At 56.5% G+C, this 20,042-nt stretch overlaps 1 protein-coding gene and 1 non-coding gene across 2 annotated transcripts in view; both read right to left on the reverse strand.

Annotated features, from left to right (window-relative positions):
• The window catches only part of EP400 (E1A binding protein p400), an 84,458-nt gene that overhangs the window by 18,538 nt on the left and 45,878 nt on the right, over positions 1 to 20,042 (reverse strand). Inside the window, exons 20-37 of the mRNA XM_039879483.1 lie at positions 18,790 to 18,959; positions 17,735 to 17,965; positions 15,715 to 15,879; positions 14,449 to 14,604; positions 13,550 to 13,644; positions 12,790 to 13,061; positions 10,556 to 10,758; positions 10,306 to 10,475; positions 8,789 to 8,985; positions 6,648 to 6,759; positions 6,300 to 6,443; positions 3,464 to 3,604; positions 3,168 to 3,251; positions 2,414 to 2,548; positions 2,106 to 2,150; positions 1,868 to 2,021; positions 1,423 to 1,664; positions 1,104 to 1,277 (exon numbers count right to left, since the gene is read on the reverse strand). Of these exons, the coding sequence (XP_039735417.1) occupies positions 1,104 to 1,277; positions 1,423 to 1,664; positions 1,868 to 2,021; positions 2,106 to 2,150; positions 2,414 to 2,548; positions 3,168 to 3,251; positions 3,464 to 3,604; positions 6,300 to 6,443; positions 6,648 to 6,759; positions 8,789 to 8,985; positions 10,306 to 10,475; positions 10,556 to 10,758; positions 12,790 to 13,061; positions 13,550 to 13,644; positions 14,449 to 14,604; positions 15,715 to 15,879; positions 17,735 to 17,965; positions 18,790 to 18,959 (2,890 nt within the window). The remainder of the gene's footprint in view (positions 1 to 1,103; positions 1,278 to 1,422; positions 1,665 to 1,867; positions 2,022 to 2,105; positions 2,151 to 2,413; positions 2,549 to 3,167; positions 3,252 to 3,463; positions 3,605 to 6,299; positions 6,444 to 6,647; positions 6,760 to 8,788; positions 8,986 to 10,305; positions 10,476 to 10,555; positions 10,759 to 12,789; positions 13,062 to 13,549; positions 13,645 to 14,448; positions 14,605 to 15,714; positions 15,880 to 17,734; positions 17,966 to 18,789; positions 18,960 to 20,042) is intronic.
• On the reverse strand, positions 9,253 to 9,384 carry LOC120616143 (small nucleolar RNA SNORA49). Its single transcript, XR_005656498.1, has one exon. It is a non-coding gene; the product is annotated as a small nucleolar RNA SNORA49 (small nucleolar RNA).

Below are 20,042 nucleotides of genomic sequence, written 5' to 3' on the forward strand. Positions count from 1 at the left end.
CCTGCACGCCACACGCCGCACGAGCCCTCTCTTCCCAGACCAGCTCCGCCCACCACTAACAGACGACAAGGCTCTTTCTCACATCAGTTTTCCGTGAGAAGACAATAGCAACCCTAAGAAATCCTTCCAGAACGTAACAGGCCTTAGCAAGAATCCAGGAAGTCTCTGTGGCGAAGGCATCACGAGTAGTGGTCTCAGGAAAGCTTGCTCTTTTTCTTAGACAAAAAAGCCCCAAATGCTTTGGAAGAAACGTGTTTTGGACAGTGAAAACTGAGATGACGCAAAAGGTGGCTAGTGAGATAAGTAAGTCCCACAAATCAGAAGCACAAACAAAAGTTCATCACAGCACGGTGTCTGCCTCTGCGGCATTCGCCCGTCTCGCCACACGCAGAGGACGTGACTGTCGCTCCCGCTCTCACAGGACATCTATTACGGGAAATGACAATACCCGCCCAAAGGACACAGGCATGACCAGCACGCAGAGGCCTTCTGCACGGAGCCGTGGACGTTGGCCCGAGGAGAGGCGAGTAGCCGAGGAGCAAGAAGGGAGTGGTGGCTGCGGGAAGACAGCGGCTGGAGACGTGGGAAGGGACAGATTCGGCTCCAGAGAAACAAGAAAAGACACCTGCGTGGAGCCCTGCACTGGAGGCCTGGGCTCTGCGCTTCCTGGTGACAGACACCAGGTAGCCGACCGTCCTGTGGTCAGCAGCATCCGTGATGCTCATAGCTGACTGGGACCAGGGTGTGCAGAGCGTGTCACACCAGTGCAAACGCCAAGAGGCCAGTGACAGCCCTGACAGACGTTTCTGCTGCTGGGCTTAACATCGTAGAGCTAACAGACTCGTCCACTCGCCCGGAGCAGGAGGGAGGGAGGGAGGGCCAAGCACCTGATGGTGCCCGGATGCACCAGGCAGCACGCAAAATTCTCTAGGCGACAAAGCAGACGCTCCATGTCGGGGCAATCCCAGGCCCTGGGACTCCCGCCCGCACTAGTCGTGGCCATTGGCAGCCGCACCCCAAGCCCTGTGCAGGCACAGCACAGGTGTGCACCGCACCAAACCCTCTGGCGCCCGTGGAGCTGGGCGTCACTGGGGCACGCTCACCTTCCCCTCCTCCCTGGGAATGAGCACGCTCTCGTAGCGGCTCCGGCACTGCTTGGAAGAGCGATAGATGCGGCTGCAGGAGTTGACGACGTCGCTGACGAGGTCCCAGTTGGGCGTGTGGGCCGGGGACACGATAGTGAGGTTCAGAGGCAGCTCCAGCAGCTGCTTCACGGCCTAGGGGACCAAGGTCGGGCATGAGATGAGCACGCTGAGTGCTGTCAGGGTCCTGCCTCCACGGCGGTCGGAATGACAGCGATGTCGCGTGGGGGAAGACAGCCTGCAGGATGCACACCCTGCCGGCAGGAGCCCGCGTGCTCACCTGCAGCAGCGCCCAGTCCTCGCTGACCAGCCACTCGGGGTTGTCGGGGCCCGATTCGGTGGCCGGCTTGGCGAACGTTGGCAGGGGCTTGGCGAACTGCGTCTGCTGCTTCAGCAGCATGTTCTTCTTCTGCTCCTTCCCCTCCCGCCGCATCTTCAACAGGCCCGGGGTGGCGCGGTCAAACAGTGACCGCGGGGGCACGACCACCTCCCCATGCCGCTGCTTCTTCTTCCTGCCCGCAGCTGAACAGAGAGGCGGCTCAGCACAGTGGCCCCAGAGCCCAGCGTCCCCCGAGGGGGGGAGCGCCGACCCAGAGGCCTGTCTCCGAGGCGCCTGGTTAAAGCCTACTCCTGCTTTAGTGCCAGCCAGGGCTGCAGTGGAAAGGCCCCTCCCTGCTCACGGGAACAAAGCCGGTGACGTGGGGGCGTGGCTGGCGGGTGAGCACCTGAGGGATCTGTCTTGTGTCGCCTGCGCTCCCTCCTCACGTACACGGGCGGCAGCTTAGACTCGGGGATTGGCGTGGCCTCATAGGTGAGACACACAACTGGGTCGACATAGACATCGCTGTCGTCCTGCGGGGGCGTGGGCGGGGTCCAGAGCTGCGTGGAGAAGGGGAGCCCGTGAGTGAGTGGTCTGCCTCACGGGAGGGAGCCAGCCCCAGACAGAGGGGATGAAGCGCTCACCGGCATGACTTCGGTCTGCCCGTCGGCACCTTCGTAGATGTATTCCTACGGGAAAGGGGAAATTTCTCAATGTGAATCTGTTTCGTCATTCAAGCCACACGTGACATACTTTCACAACTTCTCGAAATAAGGGTGACAGCCCTCACTGAGTGTAAGACTGACGATGCCCTGGAATCACAGCTGGCAGTGCCACTGGGGGAAAAGCCAACATGTAACCGAAAATCGTGAAACGGGTCTTCCGGAACCCGGCGCAGCTGTCGCAACGCGCGGGGCTTGCGCGGGGGAAACGCGTGGCCCTGGCCACGTACCGCATTGTAGGCGTCCTCCCTGGTGTAGGTGAGCAGCTGCTCCTGCTCCTGCTCCCGCAGCGCCCTGGCCTCTGCCTCTCGCAGCACCCGCAGGTTCTGGGCCTCCCAGGCCGTCACCGCAGTCAGCACGGTGTCCTGCTGGGAGACCACAGGCTCGGACAGTACACTCCTGGCACCGTCCCACCCCGGGCTCCCACTGGCCTGTCCCCTCCCCTCTCGCCTTGAGCACTGGTCGTGCTCAAATAAGGGAACATCTGCTTCTGTCACAAGTCCCCTTCCTAGCTGTGATTACTCATCTCCAGAATGTCCCTGTGTTCCCAACACAGTGCTCACATCAACCCCTATGCGGCTTCAAAACACATTAAACCAGCGGTCCCCGACCTTTGTGGCACCAGGGACCAGTGTGCCTATGAGAATCTAATGCCTGAGGACCTGAGGTGGAGCTGAGGCTGCGATGCCGGCACTGGGGAGAGGCTGTGAATACAGATGAAGCTTCGCTCGCTCGCCCGCCACTCACCTCCTGCTATGTGGCCTGGTCCCTAACAGGCCATGGACTAGTACCAGTCCACAGCCCGGGGGATGGGGACCCCTGCATAAACCTCGGGGTATCCGAGACATCACTGTCAGGTAGCTTCTGCACTGCTGGATCGCCTTCTATTACCGTGATTTGAGGCGAGTGGCACTGACTTCAAACAAACAGAACACTGAAGAACGTGAGATTCTCATGTGTCCGGATAAGAAGTTCAGCTCTTACCTCACTACTTCTCTCTTTTTCGTGATCGATGGAAGTATGGAAAAATTCCAGGTAATTCAAAGCGTATTTTTCAATTGGTGTAAGCTGTTTCAAAAATATGTTTTTTTCAATATGGTCAACAGCAAGTTAACAAGGTCGTTTAATTCCTTACAACACTCTACTGACACCAGACTCAAAAGAGTGTTTATTCTTAGCTAAAATAAACAGTAAATATTTTGCAAAAGGGTCAAAATTTAAGAATATTTAGCTGTAAAGAAAAACACTAAATTAAGGCAGAAACGCGAAAATGCCCAGACCTGTCCCATAAAGTCAGCCAACTCCTCCAACTGCGAGGGCGCCTCGTCCCGCCCGGAGCCGCCCGAGTCCGGGGACCCGGGCACAGCCTCCTCCGTGGGCTTCTGCGCGTCCTCCTCCAGGTACTCGATGCTCTTCAGGGCCTGAAGGGGTCACGGGTTGAGACAATACTGCGCTGGTGTGTTTTTAGGTTTTAAACCAAAGGGTTCTGAGAAAGGGCCAAGCTATGCAAAGCTGAAAGAGGCTCCGCTGCACACAGCGCCCCAGGTGCCACGTCCATCCCTCAGAGCCCTGCCCACATGGGGCCACGGCGCCGAGGGGACAGGAGATGAATGTGAGGCAGTCATCGCCACGCTAGTGGGGGGGAGGCACCGTGGGCAGGCATGTGGACACACACAACGAAACTCTGAGCAGAGCAAGATGGGTGCCTAATCTCACGGCGACACCCATTAACAGCCACAGGGCCTGAACCAGCAGAAGAGCTGTCCACACACCAGTGGAGGTGAATCGCCCAACATCAAAGCAGCCAAAAACGGGTCCATGGAAGACGGGGCACAGGTGACGACAGACATGCAAGCAGCATCATCACAGTTCAGAAAGTGCAAGTCAAAGGAGACAGACACGCCACTGTGCGCCTGTCCCAACAGCCGGGAGCACACACCTGATGGATGTGGCAGATGTAGAGACGTGGTTAGAGAGTGTCAACGAACACCTGGCACACCCTCTTCTCAAGGTAATCTGGCACAATCTGCAAAGTCTGAAAATACAGCCCTGCCTCACAGCACGTGAGGAATCGTTTCAGACATGCCCCAAACGTGAAGACAGAAACGCAAACGTCCGGAAGAAACGGAGCGCCCAGCACGCTGACCTTGGGGCGTGCAGCAGCCCTCACACGGAACGAGCGCCCTGTGCAGGATACAGACCGGCAGCTGAACGGCATTAGGACCAAGGATTTCTGCTCAAGGGAAGCATCGAGAAGGCAAACCCGACTGGGGGAAGATTCCAACTGAGCCCAACAAGGCCTCGTATCCAGAACACGTCAGGAACCCACCAAGTCGCTGAGACTGACGGCCTGACTAAGAAGGCAGAGCAGAGGTGTGAGCAGACGCTTCGGAACACGCCCCGCCTGCCCACGGCCACGGCAGGCGCGCAGACCCGTGCGCCTACAGCAGTGCACAGACCAAACCGGGGGCCCAGCACGAGGCCACTGGCCGCGCCATGGCTCCGGGACAGCGTGCAGCCACTGCACCACTCCTGCACTGCCAGCAGGATGGCAGGTAGCACGGCCACCTCAGGAAACTGTTGGCAGCATCTGTCCCTGTCACGCGTGCTGACGTGCAGGGACTTCACCCCAAACCACGGCCATCAGAAAGGCGCCGCGTCTCTACCAAAAGACAGGTGGAAGCAATCACAGAAGCCCCACTCAAAACACCGTCCACCGGCAAGTGTCGTGTGGCGAGGAGCACGAGCACCACTGCACAGGACACGAGGCGTCCTGCCGAGTCCCAGGGCTGCACACAGTCAGAGGCAGTGCTGGAGGCCCCGGTGGGAGGGCGGGTGCTTCCGGGCCGCTGGCTCCGGGCTCCCCATGGGGCAGCTGGGGCGCAGGCCTGACGGGCGCTCCTGCACAGCCCCGCCTGCCCTCCACGCACAGACCCCACGACACACAGCCCTCTGCCAGAAGGCCACGGCTACGCCCGCGCCCGGGGTGTGGGACGGAGGGGCCACCCTGACCCTCACCCTTGTCCACACAGCCCATCGACTCCACCATCCAAAGTCCTTCCAGCCTCCCCGCTCCCCTCTGTCTACACAAGTCTACACACGACTACACTGCAGCCAGCCGTGTTACCGCTACTGGCCTCTGGACTGGTTCCCAATCTGGTCTCAACATGGCACCAGATGATCATTCTAATGAACACGTCCAGCCAGCCTCATCTCCGTCACCCAGTCAGCCCCCAGCCCCGCTGCTCGGCACTGCATATCACATGGTGAGGACACGACCTGGTGTCCTCACCTGCTGACTTGTCTCTTTCCTCCCTACAGCACAAGCTTCACAGAGAATGAGATTCCTTTCTCTTTTCAATAGTATGTCCCCATTGCCTAGGACAGTGCCTGACACAGTAACTAACACCTTCAAACAACACGTCTGAGAATCCCAGTGTCAAGACGCCACGCTGCTCTGAAGAACACAAAGCAGCACCTACGTGCCGACATGCTGCATCTCCAAGGAGCACCGAGAAGGGTCAGCAGTGTGCAGCCCGCCCACACCTGGCACGCACACGCACACCCTGGTGCACGTCCTTCCTCTGGGAACCCGCGACGGGTTTAGCAGGGGTTGGACGGTCACCCCGGGAGAGAATCTGTTCTCCCCACTGTCCTCGCATGCTGGAGGCCCTTTTCCAACCTCGTGCATATGGCACCGATTGCTAAGAGAACAGGGTAGGCCCCTGTCCCTCCTGACACAGAACTGAGAGACATTTCTGTGAGGGACACGACACACGAAGGCCCCAGACGGTGGCTGTGAGGGTGCGTGAGAGGTTGGCTTCTCATTATAAATTCTCGAAACTTTTACCACGTGCACTGATGGCTTCTCTATCAGAACCGGACAGTCCACTTCTAAAAATGAAAGCGGCGCGGCAAGCCCTTCTCCCTGGGGTACCCCAGTGCCATGAAAACGAGGAGGGCGGGCACGTGCACCCTGAAGCTTCCCAGGGGGCCGGCGCAGCGTGGCCTCATGCAGGAGGACCCCGAGGAGCCCAGGCCAGCGAGAGCAGAGGCGTTGGGCTGGGCAGACAGCTCTGTGGCCATACCTATGGGGTCGGCTCCGCGCGCCCTCACCTCTATGAAAGGCCGTGCGATTTTGGGTGCGATGGTTTCTGTGACAGAAGGTTCCTGGGAAAGGACAACGAACTCCTCAGCTTTGACGGGGAAGCCGGCGTCATCCATGGGTGAGTACACCTCAAAAAGCTCCTGGATGGTCCGCTGAAGAGAAATGCGTGTCACTCTCCGGGAAGGAAGGAAGGAAGGAAGGAAGGAAGGAAGGAAGGAAGGAAGGGATCTGTGCCCGAATGAGCTTGAGAACGCGTGGCTGGAAATCTGGCAGGTGCCCCCTCACCACGTGCCTTACGGGTGCCTGTGTCCGGCCCCATGCGGCAGCCCTCCCCGTGGACCCTGCAGACACGGTACCTGCGTCAGGAACGCCATGGAGTAGTCATTTCCCTGTGCAGCCACTTCTCGGATCAAGTCTTTGGTCCCATTTTTCAACAATTTCTCTTCAATGGAATTGCCGCTCACAAGCCTACAAACAAAGCACACACGTACACGCAGTGACAGATAAGTCATCTGGACCACAGGGACACCGTGAGCGGCCCAGCGCAGACCGCCGGAGAGAACACGGCCCTTGCGGGCTTCCGAAGCACGAGCCGCAATGCTCAGCACGCAGGCGTCCACCACCCCCTCCCATCAGTCCCGCCACGTCCCTGCCTGCCGCGCAGCAGGGCTGGCCCGGGAAGGCCCCCACGCAGCCTGTCTGCCTGCCCTGCCGTCTTCCCCCGCCGGCCTCCAGGAGCATCTGGAGTGCCGTCTCCAAGGCGATAGATAACCTGGCGCGCACTCACACAGGCGAGCGGCACCGCCTGCTCCGCTGCATGCTCATCTGCACACTACCTCGACCCCAAATGGACCCAGGTTTCTGGTGGCTGCTCGATGCCCAGGAATGGGCGCCCCCAGGTCCTGCTTCACGCCTCCTGAACACGCTGCAGTCACCACTCTGACCTGTGGGCAGACTCCCGGGCAGGGTAACGCTGGGGCCAAGGGCATGTGCAGTTTGTACGGCAAGACCTTGCCGAAATGCTTTCAGAATGGTGAGACACCCCACGGCCTGGGTTCCCTGCCCTGGTGCTGCCAGCCGGTGTGCCCTTACTGTTCTCTCACATGCCCCAGACAGGTGCTCCAGTTAGACCACAGCTTGCCTCGCCATGCTCGCCCCGGGCTGGGCGCTCTGCTCACAGCACCGCTCATCTGTCCCCGATCCAAAGCGCTGTGACGCAGCCCCAGCGCTTGGAGCGGTCCTAGGGCACGGGCAGCACCACGGCATCCCTGCATCGTTCTGCCACTCCCGGGCACCTTTCACTCCACTACACCTCAGAAACTATCTCACCAACTGCGCAGCTGTGCATGGACATGCACCCACACCATAAATACGGTTTCCACTAAAGTATTTGGAATTGTGATGTCACGCTGTGGAAACTCCACGTTTTTATGAACTGGGTGTTCCTGCCCAAGAACATGGCACACCCTTCCACTCACGACGTCTCGTATGCACTCCCCCCTACCGTTTTACGCCCGTCTCACACACCTTGCGCCTCCACCGCTAAGATCACTCACTCCCCAGCGTGGTCAGATGGCTCCTGAGAATGAAGTATTGTCCATTTCTACCCAGTAACTGCTGAAGGGCCAGCGACGAGGAGGGGCTACACGGCGCAACGCTATTCATTTAATATAAGTGATGGATCTAATTTAGATTCCTTGGCATAGAAATACACTCAAAATACACTGCTTAAAATGGGGAGATTACAAAATAAGACTGATGGCAGGAGCCACCTAAAAAACTAGGAAACGTGTAGAAAGACGTGCAAGAAAACGTCACTGTTAACTGTGCGGTACACTCACTTTTTTCCTATATACTTTCTTGGTTTTTTAAATGAACAAGTAACACATCTATAACGGAAAAGTAACAACAAAGCTACATAGGTACAGCATTGGGATGAGCGCGTCCTGATGGAAACAGCGAGCAGTTACGAGCGCGGGCCAGGGTTTGTCCCGGGCCAGCCGCCACCTGGGAGACTTCATGCCAGGGACTACCAACCAGCCACAAAAGTGGTAGAATTCCACGAGAAGGGGCACAAGATAATAAGCAACGGAATGCAGACCACTACGTCCCTGCCGTTAAACACTTCCGGTTTAGAAACAGAGTAGAGTCTTCTCCGTTTTCCTCGATTACATATGTTTGGCCAGTTCTAGGATTTAAGTTCTTTCCATGGCCAATTCATTAACAGATCATTTACATTTGACGGTAAGCAGAACGGCCTGAGATTTAAGTCATGCTTTTAAGGCTCTGGCACTCTAGAATAACGCACACTGGGAGAACGGCTGGTTACAGCTGAGCAACATGACAACTGTAGTTCCAAGCAAACTACACTGTATCTCAACCAAATGGTACCACTAAAGAAAGAACAAAGAGCAAGACTGTCAGTTGGCGTGAAGGAAAAATAAACCAAGCTTGGTAGAAACTTCCAGGGCACTGTGGTGTGCTATGCGGACCTCACCTGTATATGTGCACGTCCCGGCGCCTCCCGATCCTGTCGCACCACTCCTGGGCCTGGGCGTCCAGCACGGGGTTCAGGTCGTTGTCGTAGAACACCACCGCGTCTGCCTCCACCAGGCTCACGCCTGGAGCGCGGCTGTGAGTGGAGAGAATGGCACAGAAAACCCGCCTGTCTCTGTTGAAACTCCTCACCAGCTCCTACGACGAGATAAAACCCTCGAGTGAGGATCCCTGGCGAACGCCGGGAAGCCTTTGAGACGTTCCGATGCTCACTGGCCAAGCTCTGTTCTGTAAGCAGACGCTGTGCTGTTTCCACACTCACAGCACATCAGAGTTCAGCATCTCATCCCGGATCTTTTGTGCGCATGCATCCTCCCACTTACTGGTCACAAACACCTTTACACATGTTTAAATCACACGAGTCATCACTCACCAAAAAGAAACGTCAGATTCTGTGTGACAAGTGCTGTCAGCTCAATTTGTAGGCCCCACAAGAAAACAGCGTATTCCTGGGGAGGGATCTGTGCTTTTTCATGTACCCCCAGGCAATGGCAGGGCACTTTATAGCAAAAAGGCCCTGGGGTAAGGCTGAGGGAGCAGGACCCAACCCAAAGAGAAGCCCCTCCACCCACACAGGGTCAGGAGCCGACATGGCCTCACCCGAACCGTCTCTTCTGCAAATAACTCAGCACCCAAATGGAATACGCTAGATGAACGATGTCTTCTTTCGACAAGTCCCACATACGATTTGTTATGTCACCACCAGGGAAACCTGTCCACGGACAGCAGTGTGCCTCCTTCCGGGCCCCTTGGCCTGTGTGCACTGCGTGCGGTCCTGCGTGTGCTGTGTACCATGACGTGGGCCACACGACCAACAGGCCAGCAGCTCACTTTCTGCAGGCGGGAACATTCCACCATGCTGCCCAACCTGTCGCGAGATGCCGTGGATGGTGTACGTCCCGGCGCCGCCCAGCCCTCCGGCACACACACATCTTGTCTGCCGTCCTCTACCGCCGGGCCTGGGCCCCGGCCCCGACTGGGAGGCGTGACCAGCCCTTCTGCAGGGAAATCTGGAAGGAGTCGGCCCGCATAAAGAACTACTGGGCCAAGCACACGTCCACTTCCGAGGTTCACAACCCAAAAACCATGACTGCCTTCCAGAAAGCTGTCCCAGCTTGCCTGCTAGCAGTGGTGTGTGAGATGCTGCTGCATCTGATCCAGATACCCTTAGCCAAACTGACCCACAAAAACAGGCACAGGGCTTTAAATTTGCATTTCTTTAACAGTAAATTAGTCTGGACAGTTCTCGCCTTTCCACCCCACTATCTCCTGAAGGAAATCAATCTTGTCCTGTAGTGGCTCCATGTTCCCAGTTGTGACACTGCAACATCTAGCCGACTGGATGGAGCTTAAGACTCACCGAAGCCCATGACATCAGGCATTCCCCTTCGTCTGCAAGGGTCACAAGAACACCGAGCTCACACAGCTGGTGGCCGAGGTGAACAACTGCTTTCCTACCTGCCGCTGCTCGCCGCTGGCGTTCTCGTCGATCCTCGTGTAGGTGAGATGGTGGAAGTTCAAGAACACCTCCAAGATGTCTAACATCAGCACCATCTGGGACAGGATCAGCACTCGACGCCCTTCTGACTTCAGCTTCTGCAGGAGGATCGCCAAGGCCTCCAACTTCCCTAGGAGAGGAACAATGCCGAGTGCCCCACAGCCCCCAGCAGTGGGGGTCACGCGGACAACACGTGTGAGCCCCTCGTACCTGAGTCCAGCTGGACCAGCCTCAGCTCAGGGAAGCGCAGTGAGTGCAGGGCTGTCGCCTGCCGCAGCTGCTGGGCATAGGGCGCTGTGTGCTCGCGCAGGCGGTGCCTGAGGACCCGCATCCGGTGGCTGTAGAGGGAGGGCGGCCTCGCCACTGACAAGGATGGAGGCGCGGCCACCACGGCAGGAATCACGCACACCACCCTGAGAAGCAGAAAGCACAGTCGTCACACGTGGTGCCCTCGGCATCTCCATCAGGCAGCACCTCTGTCTCAGACACCGACGACTCGAGAAGGGAGACAGCAGGACCCTCTGACAGTCAGAGTCACCAGGGAAGCCGGGGTGCCTGATTCTAATCACCACAGGGGACGAGGCTGCTGGCCCAGACTCTGTCAGAGCGACCAGGGAGAGGGGCCCAACAGCTCTGGCCAGTGTGGGCCGTTCAAGGTCGAAGGACCAGCAAGGGCACCCACACACTGCAGGCCAGCGCAGAGGCCCATGCCGTGTGGGGGTGAGGTTCGCGGTGGGGGTTCTGGGGCCCAGCTCTCTGTCTCCTGGACAGTCCGGGGGGCAGTGTGACACCAGAGCTGCTAGAGCCTCTGTGCCGCCAGCTGGACTCGGAGGAAAGGGGCTGCAGAGGGTGGCAAATGACGAGACAGATGAGCCACTGCAGCCAGCGTGACATCCAGAAACACCCTTCCCCGGGAGGTCGGCTTGAGCTGCGTTTCCCTGATGTGTGACCAACTGCACACAGACCAAAAAGCCGAGGAACAAAATCAAAGGACTGTTCATGGACAGAGAGGCTCAGCATCGTGAAGAGGTCAGCTCTTCCCAGCCTGACCTGCAGAACCCCAGCATGACCCCGATCAAAAGCCCAGCGTGTCATTCTGTGGATGTCGACAAGCCGACTCTGAAGTGTGTATGAAGAAGCGAATGACTGGAACATCTAACCCAGTTCTGAAGAAGATCAAAGTCGGAGGGCTGACACTGCCCGACTTCAACGGACTCCAATGCTACAATAAACGAGACAGTGCGGGGTCGAAAGGACAAACAGATCAAGGGCACAGAGCCGGGAGCTCAGAAACGGGTCCGCATAATTAGTCAAATGACCTTTGACAAAGGAGCAAAAATCATCAAAGACAGACGGTTCTTCAGCAAAGGGACATCCACGTACAAAAACGTGACTCTAGACATAGACCTTATACCCTTCACAGAGATTAACTCAAATGGGTCACCAGCCTAAGTTTAAAATGCACGACAAAAATACTCCTAGAAAGCAACGTACGAGAAAACCTAAATGCCCTGGGTGTGGCGGTGGCTTTTGAGACACGACACCAGACACACGATCCATGACAGAAAGGGCTGAAAAGCTGGACCGCGTTAAAATTAAAAGCTTCTGCTCTGTGAAGGACGCTGTCAAGACAAACCACTGACTGGGAGAAAACACTTGCAAAAGACATACCTGAGAAGGGATCATTATCCAGCATGTAAAAGGAACTCTCCAAATAATAAAACCACCTAATTAAAAAACAGACCAAAGAGCTGAAGAGACACCAAAGATGACATACAGATGACAAATAAGCACACGGAAAGACCACGCGTCATGTGTCACTAGGGAGATGCATGTCAAAACGACGAGACCTTCCACCCTCAGCACACCTATAAGAAGAGCTGTGGTCCAGACGCTGGCGCCACCACGGGCCAGTGGGGACACGGGGTAGAAGGGTACTCACTCACCGCTGGTGAAGATGCACACGGTGTGGCGCCTCTGGAAGATGCCATGGCGGTTTCTTACAGAACTAAACACACTCTCACCACATGATCTAGTGATCACACTCTGTGGTATTTCCCCGAGGGAGCCGAAAACTAGTCTCTACAAAGGCCTGCACACGGATATTTACAGCAGCTTTATTAATAATCGCCAAACTTGGAAACACCGAGATGTCCTTCCGTAGGTGACTGATAAACTGGGGTCCATCCAGACAAGGGAACATTATTTTCAGTGCCAAAGAGAAATGAGCCATCGAACCACAGAAGAAAACATGAAGGAAACGCAAATGTATATTACCAAATAACAGATGCCAATCTGATGAGACTATATACTGCATGACACTAACTATATAACATCCTAAAAAAGACAAAACTATGGGGACAGCAAAAAGGTCAATGCTTGGGGGAAGGAAGAGATAAACAGGTAGAGCACTGAGGAGTTTCAGGGCCGTGAAACCACCTCACCTGTCGATGACATCCTGGAGGGATTCTTGACGTTGGGTCAGCGTCAAAATCAGGTCTTTCTGACTTTTTGCGGGCAGTGTGTAGCGACTCGTGGGCCCGGCCCCCTCCCCGTGCCCGCTGTCTGGGACCCCGAGCCATGGTGCCCGCCCCGTGCCAGCCAGGGCACAGATGCCCAGCAAGTCTCTGCCATAGACGGGGGCACGGGAGCAGCGTCGTTCGTTGACAGAATAAATCTGGTCCAGCCGCTCTTTCAAGAGCCGGGTCTTTTCCTCCTGCATCGAAAACAGAGATGGAAAAGGGCACCGAGAGACAAGAGGACAGCAACTGGTGTCCCCCAGCCCTGCGGGGGAGGGGGGGTCCCTCGCATGGGGATCTGCACAGAGTGCACCAGACGTGCAGGGCCTGCTCTGCAGGAAACTGGCAGAAGAGAAGCAGAGGAAATGATATGCTTTTCCCTGACAACGCGACACGCTTCCTGAGACGGTGAGCATTTCTAACGCCCGAAGATGGATAGAAATATTTTAAAACGTGAAAGGGATGTTTGCAATCATAAAGCCCAGCTTAATTTCTTATTAGAAAAGCGTTTTCGAAACAAAAATTCTACAAATCAGATGAAGTGTTTTTAAAGGCATGACTGACAACGCCTCACAGAAGCTGTCAGACGTCACAAGCAGCCCAGGTGGCCTGCAGCTTCTGAGACAACCCCGTGTGGGGAGGTGTGTCCACGGCGCACGTGGCGTTGGGCTGCGGTGCACCATACCTGGGTCGGCCCTCCAACAGGAGAGGCCGGTTTGGAAGCCATTCCAGATTCTCCCACAGCCAGGGGACCAGCTGCCACTCGGCCAGGCACACCAACTGCAAATTAAAATGGAGAGTCGGAAACAGCTGTGGCCACCCCGCAGCCCCGGCCCACCTGCACGCCCTCTGCAGGCGCCACCTCCTGCTGGTGCGGCGCTGGAACGCGCTAGGTGCAAACTGAAACCGTTCAGACTGCCCGCGAAGCGCTCGGCTCTCTGGCCACACTCTGAGCTGAGTGTCACAGTCCACCTCTTCCCTTTGGTGAGTACCCACAAGCACCCCAGGCCCGCGGCCACCCTCACAGCCATCACGCTGGTGCAGGGAGTCACCTGGGGCCCGGCCCCTCATCAACATCAACCCTGCCTGCCCACAGGCCAGGAGTCAGCAGAGCGACCCAAAAGTCCCACACGCCTGCTCCTGTCAGCCAAGGCCATGCTGCTTGTCCTGACAGACGTACGCACAGGGCACTGCTCACGGAGGTCTCTGAGGACCAAGGGACCCTGGCTAGGGGAGCGAAGGGGAGGGTAGAAGTGACTGGAACAGGCCCATCCGGGGAGAGCGGAACCCTGGTGCGGGACGGGAGAGGGACAGCATAGGCTCAGTTCTGTGACCTGTCTCGGGAAGTTCTAGCATCAAACAAAATTCTAAGGTGAGTGGAGACCAGTGATAGCCAACCAATAATTCTTGAGAGCGAAAGGAAAAGAAAATAAAGCAAGCTGAGAACGGCCGGTCTGCGGAGAGCAGAGCCGGCCACGAGCGGGACCTTCAGGTTCTGAGGCACCACATCAGAAACCGCGAGCGTCTTCAGTTACCTCAGAAGCAGAGTCAGGAAGACGCTTCTTCCTGCTCAGAGCACTCTACCTGCTGGGGCCGCAGGGGCGGGCCCGGGGCCGCTGGCCGGGGGCTTGCTTCCCAGGGCGCTCAGGGCACCCGCCGGAGACACAGTCTGCATCACCACGGGGCCCGGGGGGCGCAGGTAGGACTGCCCGGGGGCGGACACAATCTGGAGCACGCTGCCTGCAATCACATGTGCCGGGGAGGTGTCAGTCACTGCCACGAGGCTTTACCTCCAGGTCACACTCACTCCCGAAAGTACGAGAAACCAACAAGTCACGACCAAGTATCCCAAACCAGATTTACTCCGACGTGGCAGCACAAAGTTAGTTACTTGGAGAAAAATGAAAAGTTTACATTCACAATGAATTTTGCTTAACGTTAAGAAAACGCTCACCTATCCCTAGAAATCTCTGATTTCGGGCAGCACAGTAGGCAGCCACGGGTGGGAGGTCCCAGCACCCAGGTGACCCGCGAGAGTAGATGAGGAACTATCTAAAAGCGTGTTTCTAGCCCACCGCTCTGGCTCGTGCTGTTTGAGTAGCTGCCATGTCAACCTCACGTCGCTACGGGACACCCCCAGGGCTGCCCGACGGCCTCGCCCCTCTGCTCGGCAACTGAAGCGGCGCGGACTCGCACGCAACGGTGCAGGCTGCGTGACCTCCCGCGACCTTTCATCCTGACAAGAGCCACAAACGAGACGTCCCGCAGAGGCTGCTGCTGGCACGATCCTGGACCCTAACCTACAGCTGACAGGGATGGAAGAGACACAACCGCTGCCACGGGGTCCTTCAGGACCAACTCTAACATGCCACTCAAATGGCATCCCTCATCTTCAAAAAGCAGTTACTCTGTAAACACGTCACTCTCGCCCAGACACCTGGGAGGCTCAGGTCTGGAGTGGAAACTGACAGCTGCACATGGAAGACACTTTTCCATAAACTGCTGGTCCTTTGGCGTTTTTACGATAATTCACCTTACAGTAAAATCAGAAAGTAGCAAGTGTTTCTATTTTGATTTTAAAAATGGAGAACTTTTATCAAAGGGCAGATTTTAAAAATGACTACCATCTACTGAGTACGTGTTGAGGACTGGGCAGCCCGGTGATGCATACCTTATCTCTCCATCCTCCAAACACGGGAGGAGCAGACTCACGGAGCCGCTCCCAGGGGAGGCACCCGTGCTGACAGGCACAGCTGCGAGGGGAGGCGGTGGCCAGATGCCTGGCGTCTCCTCCTGCAGAGTGCCGAGGGCTACGTTATTCAATGGGACCGTCAGTGAGCTGCTTTTTACCTTGCAGCTGCAGGGGCTGGCCGGCCGTGAGCTGCCGGAGCTGGCTGTGGGACAAGGTGAATTTGTTCCCTTGGAACTGCAGCGTCACAGGGGTCTCTGGCTGGGCCACTCGACTTGGCGGCCCCGCGAGGGAAGCCAGCTGGGCTATTTTGACTACCTCCCCACCTGCGGAAATGCAGAGGAAGAGGAAATGTAAACTTTTGAGGTACGTGTGTGACTGCTATACTGACGACCATCTGTCACATAGAAAGACCGTGTGAAGTGAACTGGTGTCATAAAAAACATTGATTAGGCAATGCTTTCTAACACTTTCAGAAAATAACTATTTTAATAGAAAACAGAAAAAGTTAAGATCAGATTTTAATGGTTACCTTATCTAATTATAACTGGTAGAGACTTTAGATATCAAATATTAGCATAATTAACCAAATTATCAAGGAATAGTTTTCTTTTCTCTCCAATCAGTAAGTAGCAAATATCAAAAATAAAAACCTATTTGCGATATACTCTGAAACTCTTGTATCAACCTCAACTTTCAGAGATCTTCCAAAATGTGAAAAAGTACGTGTTTAGCCCACAGAAGTAAATAAGATACTTCACTACAGACATAAGAGAACAGATAACTAGCTTCAATTATACCTGAAACTTTTCAAAAGTTGGGAATGTATTTAAGAACCTAAATACATCACACTAATGTAACTCTAAGATAGGAAGTTTCACATGGATTTGAACTAGATCGCAAGATCTGATCTGTAATGTTTACTGTTAAGATACACGAAACTTAGCATTGCTTAATATATTTTTTTGAAAACATAACTGACAGTCACGTGCACCTAACCCAGAAAGGCACTGCCTCCAGGCTGTGATTGGACAGGGCTGGCGGTGTTTTACCCGATGGTTGATATTTGAGTCTAAATGTTCTTCCCAAGGAAATCCATGCAGAAATTATTAGTGATACTATAAAAAGAGAATAGTTAGCAAGAGACCAGAAAGATACCCAAAGATGCCTTGTGCACAGAAACGGGAAGAAGGCAGAAAATGAGAAGAGGAGGTGCAGAGAGCTGTGCAGAGCCAAGTCTCCCGCTGGCCCCCGTGGCCCACGAGAGGGGAGGCGGTCAGAGTGAGGGGCCGCCTGGCCGGCTCTCTGCTCCCCAAGCACAACCCACAAAAGGCCCATCCCAGGCAAAGAAGAATGCAACAGAGACCAGTGCTTTCCTTCCTCAGGCAGCTGGGGCGTGGGGGAGACTCCGCCTGCGGAGATGGAAGGGGCTTGGCAGTGAGAGCTGGCTGCAGTGGGCCACTCCTCATGACGCCAGCCCCTCCCCGACCTTTCCATAAAGGCCTCAACACAGCCTGCTGAAGCAACGGACACTGCCTGAGGTGGCGCCTGAGACACAGTGCAGCCCGTGGTGGTTGCGGGAAGGGTTCTGGCCACAGCAGAACGAACAGGGTACACGTGAGATTTGGAAACAGGCTCATCGCACTGGTCACAATGAAAAATTCTACTAAAAGTTTAACACGATTGTGATGTTTTAGTCACTGAATTACTACAAAACATCTCAGGTAAACAAAAACTCATCCCAGATTTAAATCTCATAATAGCAAGAGACTAAATCGAAGTCATGTTCTCGGACAGAGTGCTAGTTCCCCGCGCTGGCAAGGCAGTGACTGCCTTTCAGTTTGCCACCATCTGCCTCTCACGCTGACCCCCAGTACTGACGACCCAGAGCTTGGCCGACACTAAAGAGAGGTGCTGTGGTCTGCACGTGGGAGGAAGGAAAGCAGAGCTGATGCCCGGGGTGGGAGAAAGGATAGAGGAAGGACCGAGCCCTGGATGCCGGCCCCGGAGAGGAGACGCCGGCGGTGGACTTAGGGCCAGAAAGGACAGCGTGGCAAAGGCAGCCCAGGCACGCATCAGGGAGACAGGGAAGGGACAGCGAGGCTCACATACCGCCGACCTGAACACGAGTCCTGGGCTAACGAGGTGGCGGAACCCCCCAGGGGAGGTGAGGCCACTTACTCGGCAGGCGCGCCTGGGCCTGCGAGGTGAGCACCAGCCCCTGCGGCAGCGCACTCTGCCCGGCCGGGTGCGAGGGGGCCTGGGGCTGGGGCTGGGGCGGGCCCGGGGCAGCGGTCTGAGCCCGCAGTTTCGCAGGATGGGCTGGGCTAGGTGCTGTGCTGAAGGTCGAGGCGGCCTGGGGTCTCGGAGCACCGGTGGGAGCCTGAGAGGTCTGAAACGGGGCTGCTGCCGCTGCAATCGATAAGGTTGGTTTGTGCAGAGCTGTTAGCGGTTCTCAGTAAAGTGCAGTATCTTCAACCCGAATTTTAAAGAAACACAACAAACATTTCATACGGTCTCTCAATCGAGAAGCCTGTTCTAAAAGAGGCATGGTGGACGCCAACGCGCTCTACAGAGCGGGAGAAATGCGGGCTTCATCCACGGTTAACCACCAGCGCGGGACTAATCAGCATGTTGGCAGTACCTTCCGGAGTAATCGGGGGTTAGAAGTCAGCCTGCCGGACCTCGAGCGCCAGCGAGGCCCAGCCCTGACCACACACAGGGGCAGACGGGGCCCGCACTCCAGCTGCACGAGGCACTCCGGCAGCAAAGTGGCTCTGGATGTTCCAAGACCGCCATGGACGCAGCCCGAGGAGCCGCCAGTCAGGGCTGGGGCACCACCTTCAGCGCCTTCCTGCCATTTAGCCCGCCCTTCTCCAGTGATGGGCGGGGCACGCTGAAGCGAGGTCACAAACACGACAGGAGCAGCCTCCTCAAAAGCTTTGGCACTGTGAACGTGTCTCGCCCCACGAGTGCGTGTCCCCAAGGTGCATCCGCACCGCTGCACCAGCAGCAACCCCACTGGACCACTGGACACTGGACACTGGAGTGCAGTGTCTTGTCCAGGGAAATGCAGCTTATGGGAGTAAAGCCTCAAACTCGTGGGGGCGCGGCGTGTGCTTCCCTTGGCGGAGCAGTGCGCAGGCCCCACGCACGTCCAGAGGAGCAAGGGGAACGCGAGGGACTTCTTCCCCAAAGGCCCTCCGTGACGCCGCACACCACCACGTGAAGCATACCTTTGGCATCCGGGTTTGCAGAGAACGTGGCGATCGGTGGCCGTCCCCGAACGTGGCCCTGTGGCGTGGCCGTGGCCGCGGCAGAGGTCGCTGTCCGGGGCGGGTGTGCGCTGGGAAAAGCCACAGTGCGACCCTCGGGCTTCTGGCCGTATTGCACTGGCTGAAACAACCTAGAAGCCCACGTGCGGGCAAGAAGACCCAGCATCACCAAGGTGCAGGATACAGGACCCGAGAACAGCGAGGGACCCCCACCTGCGGGGCCGTGTACAGAGAGAGGAGACTTCTAAACGCGCTGTTGGGAACTTCACCATGGGTCCTGGGGGAGGTGCGCACAACACCCAGGACAGAGAAGTAGAACCTCTACCCCCACGCTGGGGTGACACAGGGCTGACTGTGATTTTAACTGCTAAGTTTCTACCAACGAGAATGAGGAAAAAGCCATCCAACACAAAGTCCACGCTCCTGCTGCTTAGGATAAAAGCGAAGTGGGTGAAAGGTCAAGTGCCCAAAGCAGCACAGGTCACAGGTGAAAGGGCACCTCACGGACAACAGAGCCTGAACCCGAACAGGCCACCGCACGGCTGCCGCGCCGCGTCTATCACAGCGCAACGGCAGGGAGTCTGCATCCCGAGAGCCCCTGTGCGACGCAACAGCAGAGGAGCAGAAAGGCAGGCCCGCGGGACAGCTGCGCTGTGGCCCGTCTGTGTATTTAACAGGGGGCCGCAGGCCCTACAAGCACAAGCCAGGCAGACAAGGCGAGGTGGTCAGTCTCGAGTCCCCAAAAAATTCACACCAAGAAAAGACAGGAATGCCTGACAGTTCACAGAGCTGACCCCTTTCTCTCTGCAATATGTTGTTTCTGTCTCACCTTGAACCTCAGAGTAGGAGCCTGCGTGTTTCCAACAGCCGCACCTGGCCTATCCTGGACCACTGGGTTGTCGTGGCTCACAGTCTGCCCTGTCAGCTGTGCGGCAATGGCAGACCCTCATTCCAGGTGGCGTGCAGCCCTCTGCCCACATACAGGGCCCCAACGCCGCCCATGGGGCACCCTGCACAGACTCCTGGCCATGACCGTGCCACCATCCCGCACACCAGGTTCGATCCAACCTGACTGCCCCGTCCCCAACCTCCTCCCTACGTGGGCCCCTACCAAACCCCAATGCTTCTTAGAGACGATAAAGACCACTCAGGCTGGTGAGAGGCCACAGCTTGCTACCCGTTTAAAATGAGCTACTTTTAGGAGAAGCAGGGAA

Source organism: Pteropus medius, unplaced genomic scaffold (assembly GCF_902729225.1).
Source record: "Pteropus medius unplaced genomic scaffold, Ma_sr-lr_union100, whole genome shotgun sequence".
In the NCBI taxonomy this organism is placed as follows: domain Eukaryota; kingdom Metazoa; phylum Chordata; class Mammalia; order Chiroptera; family Pteropodidae; genus Pteropus; species Pteropus medius.